This window comes from Callospermophilus lateralis, chromosome 9 (assembly GCF_048772815.1).
Source record: "Callospermophilus lateralis isolate mCalLat2 chromosome 9, mCalLat2.hap1, whole genome shotgun sequence".
Classification (NCBI taxonomy): domain Eukaryota; kingdom Metazoa; phylum Chordata; class Mammalia; order Rodentia; family Sciuridae; genus Callospermophilus; species Callospermophilus lateralis.
Window position 1 is genome coordinate 32,254,027 of NC_135313.1, and position 13,833 is coordinate 32,267,859.

The 13,833-nt window shown below is 32.9% G+C and overlaps 1 protein-coding gene across 2 annotated transcripts in view; it reads left to right on the forward strand.

The window, feature by feature from the left end:
- The window catches only part of Ica1l (islet cell autoantigen 1 like), a 66,117-nt gene that overhangs the window by 19,855 nt on the left and 32,429 nt on the right, over nucleotides 1-13,833 (forward strand). For both annotated transcript variants that reach the window (XM_076865820.2, XM_076865821.2), the window contains exons 2-6: nucleotides 1,225-1,393; nucleotides 4,778-4,850; nucleotides 9,262-9,385; nucleotides 10,941-11,139; nucleotides 13,102-13,227. In XM_076865820.2, the coding sequence (XP_076721935.1) occupies nucleotides 1,232-1,393; nucleotides 4,778-4,850; nucleotides 9,262-9,385; nucleotides 10,941-11,139; nucleotides 13,102-13,227 (684 nt within the window). In that variant the 5' untranslated portion in view covers nucleotides 1,225-1,231. The remainder of the gene's footprint in view (nucleotides 1-1,224; nucleotides 1,394-4,777; nucleotides 4,851-9,261; nucleotides 9,386-10,940; nucleotides 11,140-13,101; nucleotides 13,228-13,833) is intronic.

Here is a 13,833-nt window from a genome sequence, read left to right on the forward strand (position 1 = left end):
TCTTTTGTTTTGCCCCCTAGTAATTTAAAAATTAGACATCCTATTTTTATTTAAGTATTAAGTACTTCAAAATAAAAAGAAAATTAAATGCTACTTCTTTACCCACACACAGAATACAGTAGATCTGTTGATACTCCTGGAAGTGATGAATGAGTCACAAATCTCCCTTTTGTTTCTATTCCCACAGTTTATTGGAATAAATAGGCTTTAGAGTCAAGCTGTTATTATTCCTTTTTACATTTTCTTAAGAAAATTTTTCACAATTGCATTTCCTTATATGTATAATCATGCTATGTTAAGAATAACTACTTAGGCATCTGATTTTTATGTTGATGGTTTGTGATATCCATTTGTTTCTTTTATAACATACCACCTCTATATCTAAGGCTTTTATTTTTGTTGGCTTACAGGACATTAGAGTATTTTTTGGAGTGATCTTTTAGGCAGGGCATATCTGAGAATATGTATTAAACTGTAGTTATAACAGTAGTTAAAACTACAGAAAGTTTCACTGAGGAAATAATAGTAATAAATAAAGGTATGTGCACAAGTTTCTTCATTTTGCAGTATTATTAGAAAAGCAAAATTTAGATGCTAATAAGTTTCTATTAATAAAGATTAGTGAGATGAATCTAATTATTTCTAGAATTGTTATAAAATCATAAGTTTTATCGCCTTTGTTTCCCAACCAAAATTAATGTGTCACTAATCTTTTTGCCTGTTCTTTTTTCAAGCTGTAATTATAACCAATTGAAACCATACAAAGAAAGCATTACCATATTTGTGAGCATTATATTCTATTTAATAATCTTTTTCATTTTGTCAATTAGATTAAATTGACTAAATAGTTTATTGAGAAGTTTTTTAAAAAAAATTTGGTTTTGTTGGGTGCAGTGGTGTATGCCTGTAATCTGAGCGGCTCAGGAGGCTGAGGCAGGAGGATCAAGTTTGAGCAGCTTAGCAAGAGCTTGTCTCTAAATAAAAAATAAAAAGGTCTGGGGGATATGGTTCAGTGGTTAAGTGCCTCTAAGTTCAATCCCCAGTACCAAGCAAACAAACAAAATTTGGAATGAGGTTATAGCTCAGTTGGTAGAGCGCTCACCTAGCATGTGTGAGGTACTGATTAGATCCTTAGCACTACATAAACATAATAAAAAGGTGTTGTGTCCATCCACTATAAAAATATTTTTTAAAAACCCACTAATTTTAGTCTATTTATTTTAGTTACTCCATGGATTCTTTTGGACAACCCAGATCAGAAGATACCCAGTCGGTAGTCAGCAGAATGCAAAAAAAATACTGGAAAACCAAACAGGTCTTCATTAAAGCAACAGGAAAAAAGGAAGATGAGCATGTGGTGGCATCTGATGCTGAGCTGGATGCTAAACTTGAGGTAAATTTAACTGGTTATTTTTTGGGACTAGAAGGAGGTCTGTGACAAACTTTTATACCAAAGAGCTTAAGAGGATAAAGGCAAATTTTGTCATAGAGCATTTATTTATAGTCAACTGTCAATCAGAGCTTCTGAATAAGAGGTCACAATCCTCACAATTGAAGAATTTTTGTAGAACAGATAAATTAGATAAATCATGAATTAGGTGGGGCTGGGGTTGTGACTCAGTGGTAGAGCATTCACCTAGCACATGCAAGGCCCTGGGTTCGATCCACAGCATCACGTATAAATAAATTAAATAAAGGTAATGTGTCCAACTACACAATAAAATATTTTTAAAAATCATGAATTAGGTAATTTCTCTGACACCCATATTATAGTTTTAAGCCAAATATTAATGAATTAAATTCCCAACTGGTAATTATGTATATTATGTATATATAATATATAACATATTTTATATACTATAGTAATATTTTGTAGTACTTTGATGTGAAGTATATACCTCACTGAAATAAATTAATTAAAATCAAATAGTGAATTAAGATAGAGTTTTTCTATTAAGCAATAAAGTTATTAAAGTAGTTCATAATATTTTTTTAGCTTAGTTTTTCATTTAAAATAAAAGGAATAATTGCACTAAAACAACTTTAAACCTGTGAATATTTTATACTTTTAAATAATTACGCTATAAAAGAGCCTCAAGTAAATTAACAAATAATTCTGGATTTGTAAGTTTAGACTTACTAATTTCATGTGCATATACTAATTTAAGATAATTCTTAAAAATATTTCCAAGCAGGTGTTGTTATGAATCTAACCATTATGTTGGGATCTTTAAAAATATAGGTATAATTAAATAGATCTTGTTCTACTAAGTATTTTAATTCTGCAAATAAATAAAGTATTGCCATAACAAATATGGAAAGAGATGATGAACAAGCTGTTATTATTTGTGTTAAAAAGTATTCCTCTTGGGTTGGGGATGTGGCTCAAGTGGTAGCGTGCTCGCCTGGCATGCGTGCGGCCCGGGTTCGATCCTAACACCACTTACAAACAAAGATGCTGTATCCACCAAGTACTAAAAAATAAATATCAAAAAAATTCTCTCTCTCTCTCCCTCTCTCTATCACTCTTTCTTAAAAAACAAAAAGTATTCCTCTTACTATTCAGTAATAAATGTGGAAAAATGAAGGGATTTTATTATATGTAGTATACAGTAGTGTATGTTTTAACACTAAGGGAAATCGTCACTTTTTCCACATAGTACTCCCACAGGAGTAGATTTTTTTTGTTGTTGTTTTACATTCCTAGGAAATCTGTGGATGACATATAATTATTGAAAATTTATCCATTAGACAGATATTTGAACTCAATCAAGAATTTTCTTCCACATTTACACTATCTTTTAAAGAACAAGAAATATTTTCATTGTAAAAATTAAAAAAGCAATAGTACATAAAACTTGTAAAGAATTCTGTGGGAAAAACTAACCCAAATCACTTCATTCTAGGAGAACTATCTTTTTGGTATTCTTTTCTAATCTTTTTCCATATGCATTTAAAACATCTTTAAATTGCCAAGACCCGCTACAAAATTCAATTCACACATATCTGAACTTACATGAAAAATTGATGATATTTTCCATGCAAGATTTTCATGCTTATTATTAATATTCCCTGGGTTTGATCAGGTATCTAAATTATGGCTAAATTGGGCCAGAGATAGGATATGCAGGCCATTTAATGATATTGGGAGCTTATTTGGTAATCAAAAGATTAGGGCTTGATATTACAACACAGAGCCAAGGTCTTTTGAATAAACTATCATAATAAACAAAAAATTCTTCACTGTAAGAAGATTTTGTGAGGAGGAGACTGTACTCTGAAATCCATGTTAGCTTATTTACCTGGGAAACCTAAATTTATAGAGATATGTGAATAGTTATATCATGTGTATAATGTATTTTCAGCTCAAATTTTCACGATTAACTTTTTTAAAAATATTTTTTTACTTGTTGATAGATGTTTTTTTATTTATATGCAGTGCTGAGAGTCAAACACAGTGCCTCACACATGCCAGGCAAGTGTACTACCACTGAGCCACAGCCCCAGCCCATCACATGATTAACTTTCAAATGAAAGTCTACTAGATATTTTATTTCTTTTTGTTAGCAGTTAGCGACAGTGGTAATGAAAGAATTTATAATATATATATTTTTAAGTATTTATTTTTTAGTCGTAGTTGTACACAATACCTTTATTTTATTTATTTTTATGTGGTGCTAAGGATGGAACCCAGGGCCTCACACGAGCTAGGCGAGTGCTCTACTGCTAAGCCACAACCCCAGCCCGAAAGAATTAATATCCACAGAAAATTTCAAACAAAAATAATCCAAAATCAATTTATATTTGATGTTGTAAAATACTATTTTAAATTTTAAATTTAATTTTTATCTGATACATAAAAACAAAAAATATACATACTAACAGGGTACTATGTAATGCTGGATACATGTATATAACTCAATGTTTAAATCAGGATGAATATATTTATTTTCTCAAACATTTATCATTTCTTTAATGGTGAAAACTTACAAAATCCTTTCTTTTTTTTAAATTTTCTTGTAGTTGTAGATGGACAGAATGCCTTTATTTTATTTGTTTATTTTTATGTGGTGCTGAGGATCAAACCCAGTGCCTCACACATGTTAGGCAAGCGCTCTGCCACTGAGCTACAGCCCCAGCCCACAAAATCCTTTCATATAGCTCTCTGAAATGTATAGTACATTATTGTTATCCTAACCATAACAGTACACCTGAGCTTGTAATATGTTATTTTTTAAAATATTTTTAGATGTTGATGAACCTTTATTTTATTCATTTATTTATATGTGATGCTGAGAATTAAACCTAGTGCCTTACACATGCTAAGAAAGCACTCTGCCACTGAGCCACAACCCCAACCCATGTGTTATTTTTATAGTAAGTTTAATGCACTGTTTGTTTATACCAATGTTAGGAAAAAGCCAAATTCGGAGTTAACACATTCTTAGGTTATACTCTTTTCATCTGTGGTTGGCAGTATTTGGTTCAGTTTATTTATATTGGATACATCTTGTTTGGTGTTTAGATAGTTACAGCTGAGAGGAGGATAAATTACACAGATTTAGCCCATGTATTTATCATCATTTTTTCTAAATCCAATGGGTGAAATCCAAATGTGCTTTTTTATAAAAAGTAAAACCAAAGCTAAAATATGTCACAGCCATGGAAAATAGACATAATATTTATAAAACAGACATAATATTCCACTTTTGAAGTTCTTATAAATTATATCTGTTTATGGTTCTTTAAAGTGTCTTAATAAAATTTGTATTTCAAGGTTTTTCACTCCATTCAAGAGACGTGCACTGAACTTCTGAAGATAGTTGAGAAATATCAGCTAAGACTCAACGGTATGACATCATGGGTACCTAATAATTCCCATTAAAAATTAATATTAGTTTGAATTTTTTTACATTCTTTGTTGGTGCATTATAGTTGCACATAATGGTGGGATTTGTTGTTACATATTTGTACATGCACACAATATAATGATATAATTTGCCCAATATCACTCCCCTAGTTTGTATTATTGAAAACAAGTCATTTAATAGAAAAATAGTGACTTATTGAACTATTTTGTGAGCAGTTTTTTAAAAATATTTTTTAGTTTTTGATGGACCTTTATTTTATTTATTTGTATGTGGTGCTGAAAATCAAACCCAGTGCCTCACGCATGCTAGGCAAGCATGCTACCACCGAGCCACCACCCCAGCCCCTGTGAGCAGTTTTTAATGGCAAAATACAAACATTTATAGTGACCTATTCTCAAAATCCTTAGTATTCATATTCTCTAGTTCATCAAATCCTTTGACACAGATTCAAAAGTGATGTTCATTTTTCTTTCTTTTCTTTTTTAAAGTTCTAGGGATTGAACCTAGGGCCTCACACATGCTAGGCATGTACTTTTTAAAATTAATTTTATTTGTTTAGTTGTAGATGGACACAATACCTTTATTTTATGTGTTTATATTTATGTGGTGCTGAGGATCGAACTGAATGTCTCACCCATGTGGGTGAGTGCTCTTCCACTGAGTCACAACCCCAGTGCCTAGGCATGTACTCTTACCTCTGAACTATATCCCAGCCCTCTTTAAATTTTGAGATTGGTCTCATTCTCTAAATTTCTCAGGCTGGTGTGGAACTTGTGATCCTTTTGCCTCAGTCTTCCAAGTAGTTGACACTACAGGTGTGCATCTTCTCACCCTGCTGATATTGTTTTCTTGCCAAGAGTCTTAAGTAGATTTGTTTCCATCACTTAAAAGCTTCTTTCTTGACCCCACTTATCTCAGAGTTAGCCCATTTCTCTCCTCCTCATACGGAAAAATTTGGCATAACTGTATGCAGTCTATTCCTTTCTGTTTGCTTAATTTTATACCCACTCTAGTTTTCATCCCTACCACTCCACCAAATTTCTCTTATCAAGGTTATGAAGAGGTAAGCCCAATGACCAGTCCTTACTTGGCTTATTGTATCATCTAACACAGTTGATTATTATCTGCTGCTTGATATTCTCTTCACTCTGCTTCTAGGCACCACGCTTCCCTGGTGTTCCTCTTAATTGTTTTTTTCTTCTCATTCTGCTTTTGCTGGATTCTTCTTTCCCCTTGACCTCATTGGGTTGGAACTCAGTCTTGGATTTTTTTTCCTGCTTAAATACAGTGGCCTTTTGGATATGGCTACCCCTATGATCCTGGTTACCTCTCTGATCACATTTCCTAAAACCTGTCTTTTTGAACTTTATATTGATCTCTTTCACAGCAAGCATGTCTTCACAGTGGGCTCCGTAACTTCCCTTAGGTATGACCAAATGTCTTCTTTATATTGAGGAATTCCCCAAACCCCATATCTAAAATACAGTACCCCTTCTCCTTCATAACTCCCTGTTATTTAACATTCTATATTTTATCTGCTGTTTTTCTTCTCACCACTAGAATATGCTCTCCTTAAGAACAGGACTTTGTCTATTTTATTTTTATGTCCCTATAAAAAAAACTTTGTCTATTTTATTTTTATTGTCCTATAAACAATATCTAGAATCTACTCAGTATTCAATAAATATTTGCTCAGTGAATGAATGATTTCTCATGAAGCTATGTAAGTTAATCTTACTACTTTATAATCAAAGCTCATATACCATCCCATTAAATAAAGAAATCCAGGGCTGGGGATGTGACTCACTGGTAGAACACTTGCCTAGCAGCATAAGGCCCTGGGTTCAATCACCAACAACTCAGAAAAGAACAGAAATTCAGTAAGGCATAGTTACTCAAGTATTTTATGAGTATCTGCTATGTGTAAGGCTATGTGCTTTTCCCAAGGAAATAGTTGGGAGAAACAACTTTTGTAAAAAATAAGAGATGATACAAATAGTATATAATTGAGTTCAGTATAGAAATAAAGACATGACTCTGAATTCCTATAAGTGAAAAATAATTGGAATAGAGCAATGCAACTCTATAAATGGGAATTGAGGTAAAACTTAAAGGGTTTATAGAACTGAATATATGGAGAAAATATTTGGCATCTAGGGAATGAGCTTAAGAAATGAGAAGAGCATGCATGGGCAGAAGAGTTTCTAACTGAGACTAATAGAGGAATAAAGGAGCAAATGAAGTTTGGGGTCAGATTATTGGGATAGTATATTTTACCAACCAATTAAAAGCTGTTACAGCCATTGGACCAAAGAAGTCTTGTGATAGAAGTGATGACAAGAAATATTGGCAAGTTTGTTTGTCTTAAATTTTGTCCTGAAATCACTAGATCTTTTAGCACTCTGATAGAACATTTCAGAATAAGGAAGAGATTACACATATGTAGATTTCATTATGTACCTTCTCTTTGAAATTGTATATAAATATGTGTTTTCTTGAAGACTCTTGTATTAATACATCTTCTGTTAGGATTAACATCAGACAAATATGGGAATTACATCAGGCACAAACAGTAAATTAGTACAGTGCTATAAATCTCTCTCTTTTTTGGTGCTGGGGATGGAATCTCTAGGAATTCATGATGAATGCTCAGAATGTTCTCCATTGCTGAGCTACACCCCAACCTCCAGTGTTATAAATCTTTATGGAAATCACTTGACTAGGGGAAGAACATATCAGGGTGGGATCTCAGTAGATGTTGCAGGCAGGTCCCAACACACTCACAGCACACATTCAACCATATTCCCTGCTTTTTTGCATTGATAAAGATAAGACTCAAATGATGCTTATATTCACTTGATACTTTATAATGAAGTATACTAGTTTCTCAGAGATCTTTCTGAATCATCATACAAAAATGAGTATTTTTTCTAGTAGTTTTCACTGAGGTACATTTAAGAAACTTCTGACTCAAAGGAAATGTATATCTCTCAATTAATCAGAATATTAAATTAACATGACTCCCCCCAGTTCCAATCCACTCTGGATCAGGTGAGTTGTTCATAATATGATAAATGGTTTTATTAAAGAGGATACCAGAGAATGTATAGTCACCCCCCATGAAACTACCATGTTCTAGAGTCACTTGTAAATATCACAGAGAGAAGAGCAGGATTGGGGAATCTGTAGATGAGAAGGGCTGATTCTATTGCTGGCTCAGAGGAACATGGGGACGTACCTAAAATTTTAAACTTCAGTTTTTCTGCAGTGCACTAAGGTGAGAGTAGGTATGACATTTGGTTTTGTTTTGTTCAATTGGACATTTTATAACTTTTCCCACTTATCTATCTTATTGCGGTTAGAGCGTCACTTTATACAATATAATTGTTTCTAAAACTATAGTGAGGGACAACTTTGTTTTGTGGTTTACTTCTAATCTGACATTTTTGTAAGATAAAGTAAAAGTGGAATTTTAGAAAATGAGATTTAAAAAGACATGTAAACTCAAGTTCTGTTTCTCCCCCTCCTCTTTTTTTTTAATGTGGATTTGGCACTGAACTTTGGGGCTTGAGCATGCTAAGCATACATTCCACCACTGAGCTGTACCCTAGCCCCCTACTTTTTTATTATTAGATTTGACAGCTAATGACATAGAATAAATTGGACATAACTTTCCTATGTTCATATGGGAATACACAACCCGTGTAACTCCACATCATACACAACCACAATAGGAAGTTATACTCCACGTATGTATAATATGTCAAAATACACTCTACTGTCATGTATATCTAAAAAGAACAAATAAAAATAAAAATAAAAAGATCTGACAGTGATAAAATACTCATTCAATTAGCAAAAGTTTCTACACAATTACTCTGGTAACCAACAATTATTGACAGGTGCTAGCCTGAAACTTTTAGGGTTTCTGCAGCAGAACTGTGGACATTTGTGGGTCTGAGATACTAAGGATGAGAATCACTAATAAATCAACAACTAGATAAATAGGAAAAAATACTTTGTAAAAGGCAATGAGTCTAAAATGTATTTCTGCACATTTGAAAATGTAATTTTCTTCCTTTTTTTGTTTTGTTTTTTTCATTAAAGATCAGTTTTCCCAAAGCAAGGTCTATCAATTCACTGCATCAAAACCATCTGGAATGCTTGTAAAATGTGTATCTCCAGATATATAAAATCAGACTCTCTGGAAATGAAGCCCAGGAATTTGCATTTTTACAATAAGTCTTTTCTTCTTCCTTCCTAAGTAATTCTTATATTCCCCAAGTAATTCTTAATATCAGAATTACTGGTGTGAGAATTTTATTTTTTGTGTGTATTTTAAACAATTGATGGAATGAAATAATTAACTATACTATATTTTTCCCCCTAGTTATATCAGAGGAAGAAAATGAGCTAGGGCTCTTTTTAAAGTTTCAAGCAGAACGGGATGCTACTCAAGCTGGAAAAATGATGGATGCCACTGGCAAGGCACTCTGTTCTTCTGCCAAGCAAAGGTTTACCCATGACTTTTCATCATGTTTATATCTATAGTCTATTTGACAATTTTGACATATGTCTTAAGTTTGCATGTTTGGAAGGGAAAGGTCATTCCAATGAAGAGTTAAGGAAAAGAGAAGCATATTGTAGTATACAATTGTTTTGATGCCTAGCTCTTAGTTATTAATTTTGGATTTAAAAGAACTATTCTAAAATTGATGTTCTTCATTGCTTAATTCCTAGAAATAGCCTTTAGGCCTATATTTCTATTTCGTAAATGACTTAATGTAAGAGTCACAGAATGGCTAACATTTAAAATATGTATATTTCCACTTTTTCTTTTCACATTCTTGTTTGATGGGCAAGTGCTCTACCACTGAGCTACCCCACACCCTCTTTCACTTTTTTTTTTTTTTTGGTACAGAGATTGAACTCAGAGGCACTTAACCACTGAGCCACATCCCCAGTCCTTTTTATATTTTATTTTGAGAAAGGGTCTCACTAAGTTGCTTACAGTTTCGCTAAGTTGCTTAGGCTAGATTTGAACCTGCAATCCTCCTGCTTCAGTCTCCTGAGTTACTGGGATTACAGGTGTGTGCCACCATACCCAGCCCTCTTTCACTTTTTTGATATTATACTATCTTTAAGAACATTAAGACTATTCTTTTAAGTGGAATTCAATTTTTTCTTCTTAATTTTTGTTTTCCATTTATCATTTCACGATATTTTAGCATAAAGCTACTTGCCCCAAAGAATCTCCTGTTAATATAATCTGAATTTTTGAATTTCAGAAGAAAAATTAAAACAGGCCTTCTTAGGCCTGTAAAGATGATGTCCAGATTAAGTGGCTTTATTTCAAAGCCACCACATCAGTGCAGTAGTCCATCTTGAAGATAGTGAGACAGAGACTCAGTATAGGGCCCTCTATTGCCATAAAGTCAAAAACAGAGTGGAGGAGCTGAATTTGCTTTGTTTCTTAAGTACTTTACCTCATCCTTATATGCTAAGAATTCCATACTCATTAATTCTTCTAGCATTTTATCTGATCTTCTGCACCCAGGCTTTTCCTAAACTTGCCAAATAAAAGGCTGTGTATGAATTGGATTGTGTTTTATGAATGCAGGTTCTCTGTTCCCTGAGAACTTTTTTCTAAATGGTAGGGTTACTTGGCAGATTATCTATGCATGAACTAATATCCAAAATGTTGCAAAAATTATATATTTCCTTAAGTAAAAAAGGAAGTACAAAATATCATTATTAATTATTCAAAATTGGCTATATTATTCCTATTTGCTTTCTCTATCTCTTTAGCCATCTTGATAATTTCCTATCTGCAAACTAATTTTTAAATTTTTTATTTATATATGATAGCGGAATGCATTACAATTCTTATTACACATATAGAGCACAATTTTTCATATCTCTGGTTGTATACACAGTATACCAATTCGTGTCTTCATACCTGTACTATAAACTAATCTTTATAGCACAATGCTTTTTGATTAATTGGTTTAAACTTTTGTTTTGCATGTGGGATGTACAACCCTCTGATTCTTACCTCTCTGTCACCAGACTGGCCTTGTGTACTCCTCTGTCTCGTCTTAAGCAAGAAGTAACAACCTTCAGTCAAAGGGCAGTATCAGATACCTTGATGACAATTAATAGGATGGAGCAGGCACGCACAGAATACAGAGGAGCTCTCCTGTGGATGAAAGATGTCTCCCAAGAACTGGACCCAGACACCTTGAAACAAGTGGAAAAGTTCAGAAAAGTATGAAAATATGTCACTTTCCTTTTCTAGTTACATAAAATATGGAACTGATACAGAATAAAGATTATAAAATATGATTATATACTAATACTGGACTGTTTTTTAAAAATATGCTTTATTACGAATTCTTGGTTGTGTGGAGATTTTGGTTAAAGTATAAAAGGTTGTTATAAATAGAAGTATTTTTACTCTTTGAATGGCATGGTATCCCTACCTCAACAGTCTTTTTTTTTTTTTAATGTGTGTGTGTTCTCTTTTTTTAATATTTATTTTTTAGCTTTAGGTGGACACAATATCTTTATTTTATTTTTATGTGGTGCTGAGGATCGAACTCAGTGTCTCACGCATGCCAGGCGAGCGCACTACTGCTTGAGCCACAACCCCAGCACCCTCATCAGTCTTTTTACTAATCTTTTTTATCCCCCTCATAACCTAATTACACTTTAAATATTCTTTATTTGGACTTTTGGAACTTGTTTGTAGGAAGAAAACTGTTTATTACTGAAGAAAAAAATATCTAATTTAAGTAAAAATTTGTGTAAAATTATTAATTTTAAGAAAAGGGAAGGTTCTTAAATTTTTCATTCTGCCAAAATACAAAGTTTGACCACAAACCTTGTAAGCAACTATCTATGTATGGACAAATGTTTTTGCTAAATAAGCTTATTATAAACCATATCCTCTACATTTACTATGCCTGGACATTAAATTTCATTCATTCCATAGAGAAGCTATAATAAATATTTACTATTGATGGAGCTGTATACTGTGCCAGCTATTGTAAGTGGTTTGCCTCATTGATTACTCCCAACAGCCTTGTAAAGTAAGTGAACACATGACCTCAAGCCCCAGAAACCTTTTATTCCATCCCTGTTACAATCCTTGACAATTAGAATTCAGTGCAAGGGGGTGGTTGCACAACATTGTGAATGTCCTAAATGCCACTGAATTGTACACTTTAAAATGGTTACTTGTAATGTTATGTGAATTTCATTTCAATTAAAAAAGAAAAACAAGGACGCAATCCAAATTCCTATCTGAACTAAAAAAGCTCTGCATTGTCTGATCCCTGGTCCTTCTACAGCCTCATCCTGTGCTTGCTTCCAGTGCTCCAAGAAGAATATGCTCTACCCTATGCCTTCCTTTTTTGAAAACTTGATAAGCTCTTTGCCCTCCCCCACTTGTAGAACCCTTGTCCTTGTTTTTCCCTGGTCCTGCAATACTCTTCATTGAGTCTCAGCATAGCCTGCTCATCATCTTTTGTCTCAATTGAAATATGAGGCATAAACTCACCAAAGTTTGCCCAATTTTATTAAAAGTAGTCACCCATTTTTTCAACTTATTTGTTATTTTGCAGCCTGAGATTATATTGTATATTTATTTACTATGTTTTTTCCTGTGCCTTTCTACCCAGAGATGGTAGGAAAGTATCATAATATCCTAGTACCTTGAAGAGTACTTTGCACGTAATAGATACCTCATAAATATTCATTGAATAAATGAATTAAAAGTTGAGTGTTCACATTACCCAATCACTCCTGACTCACTCTCTGTGTAAGAAATAGGCCTGAGTTTAAATTTATGAATGGCTCCATGATTCAGAAATATTATTAATGCTTCTCAACATTTTAAATAAGTCCCATTTCCATTTATTCTTCTGCATGTAGACAAATACTGTCCATAATCCTGAACATCTTAGATCTTTCTTTTTATTTGAATTTTTTCTTATTAACTATATACTTTCCATCTATCATCTCATACTTTCTCAACCTAATGATATCTACTAGAAAGAATCTTTTACAATTCTTTAGAGTCTTCATTAATCACGGAATATTAATAATACTGGGCAGAGGAATTGGTATCCTTTATTACAATTTCATGTGTCTGAAAACATTTATAATGAACTTGTATGCTATATTTATATCTGTATTATAGGTAATAATGGCATTTTTGTGATTACAGGTACAGATCCAAGTGAGAAATAGCAAAAGTTCTTTTGACAAATTAAAGATGGATGTTTGTCAGAAAGTGGATTTACTTGGAGCTAGTCGCTGCAATATGTTATCTCATTCACTCACTACCTACCAGGTACCCACCTACATGGTCAGCATGCCCTTGCAGTAAAGATGAGTGGTGAGATTCCTTTTTAAAAGTTGTCTAAAGGGTACAAATAAATTATAGTTGATCAGATTCCTTTGAATCTGCTGTAATTGACTCATTGAGGTTACAACATTCAGAAAATTATAAAGTCCTAAACTGAAAAAGACCTTAGAGATTATCTACTCTTGTAGCTTCACATTATTCTCCTTGGTGTTCTAGGGAGAGAGGGGACCACTTACCTGTAAATGGAAATGTTGAGAAGGCTAAATACAAGACCCCATTAGGTTTGATTCAACTAGAGCTTTTCAATTTCTCACTTTAAATTTCTACATAAACTTTCATATCAAGCAAAGATATTGTGGCTCCAAAAGTTTGAAAGCATTTCTGTCATTTTATGGATAAGAAAAGTGAAACCTATGAGAATTATGAGAATTAAAATAAATAGCAATATTAAATTCAAAAACATAACTTTTTTTAAGAGAGAAGAGAGAGAGAATTTTTTATTATTTATTTTTCAGTTTTTGGTGGAAAAACATAACTTTTCTAATTCTAGGTCATATGTTTTTTTCATTCTGCCATATTACCATCCTAAAT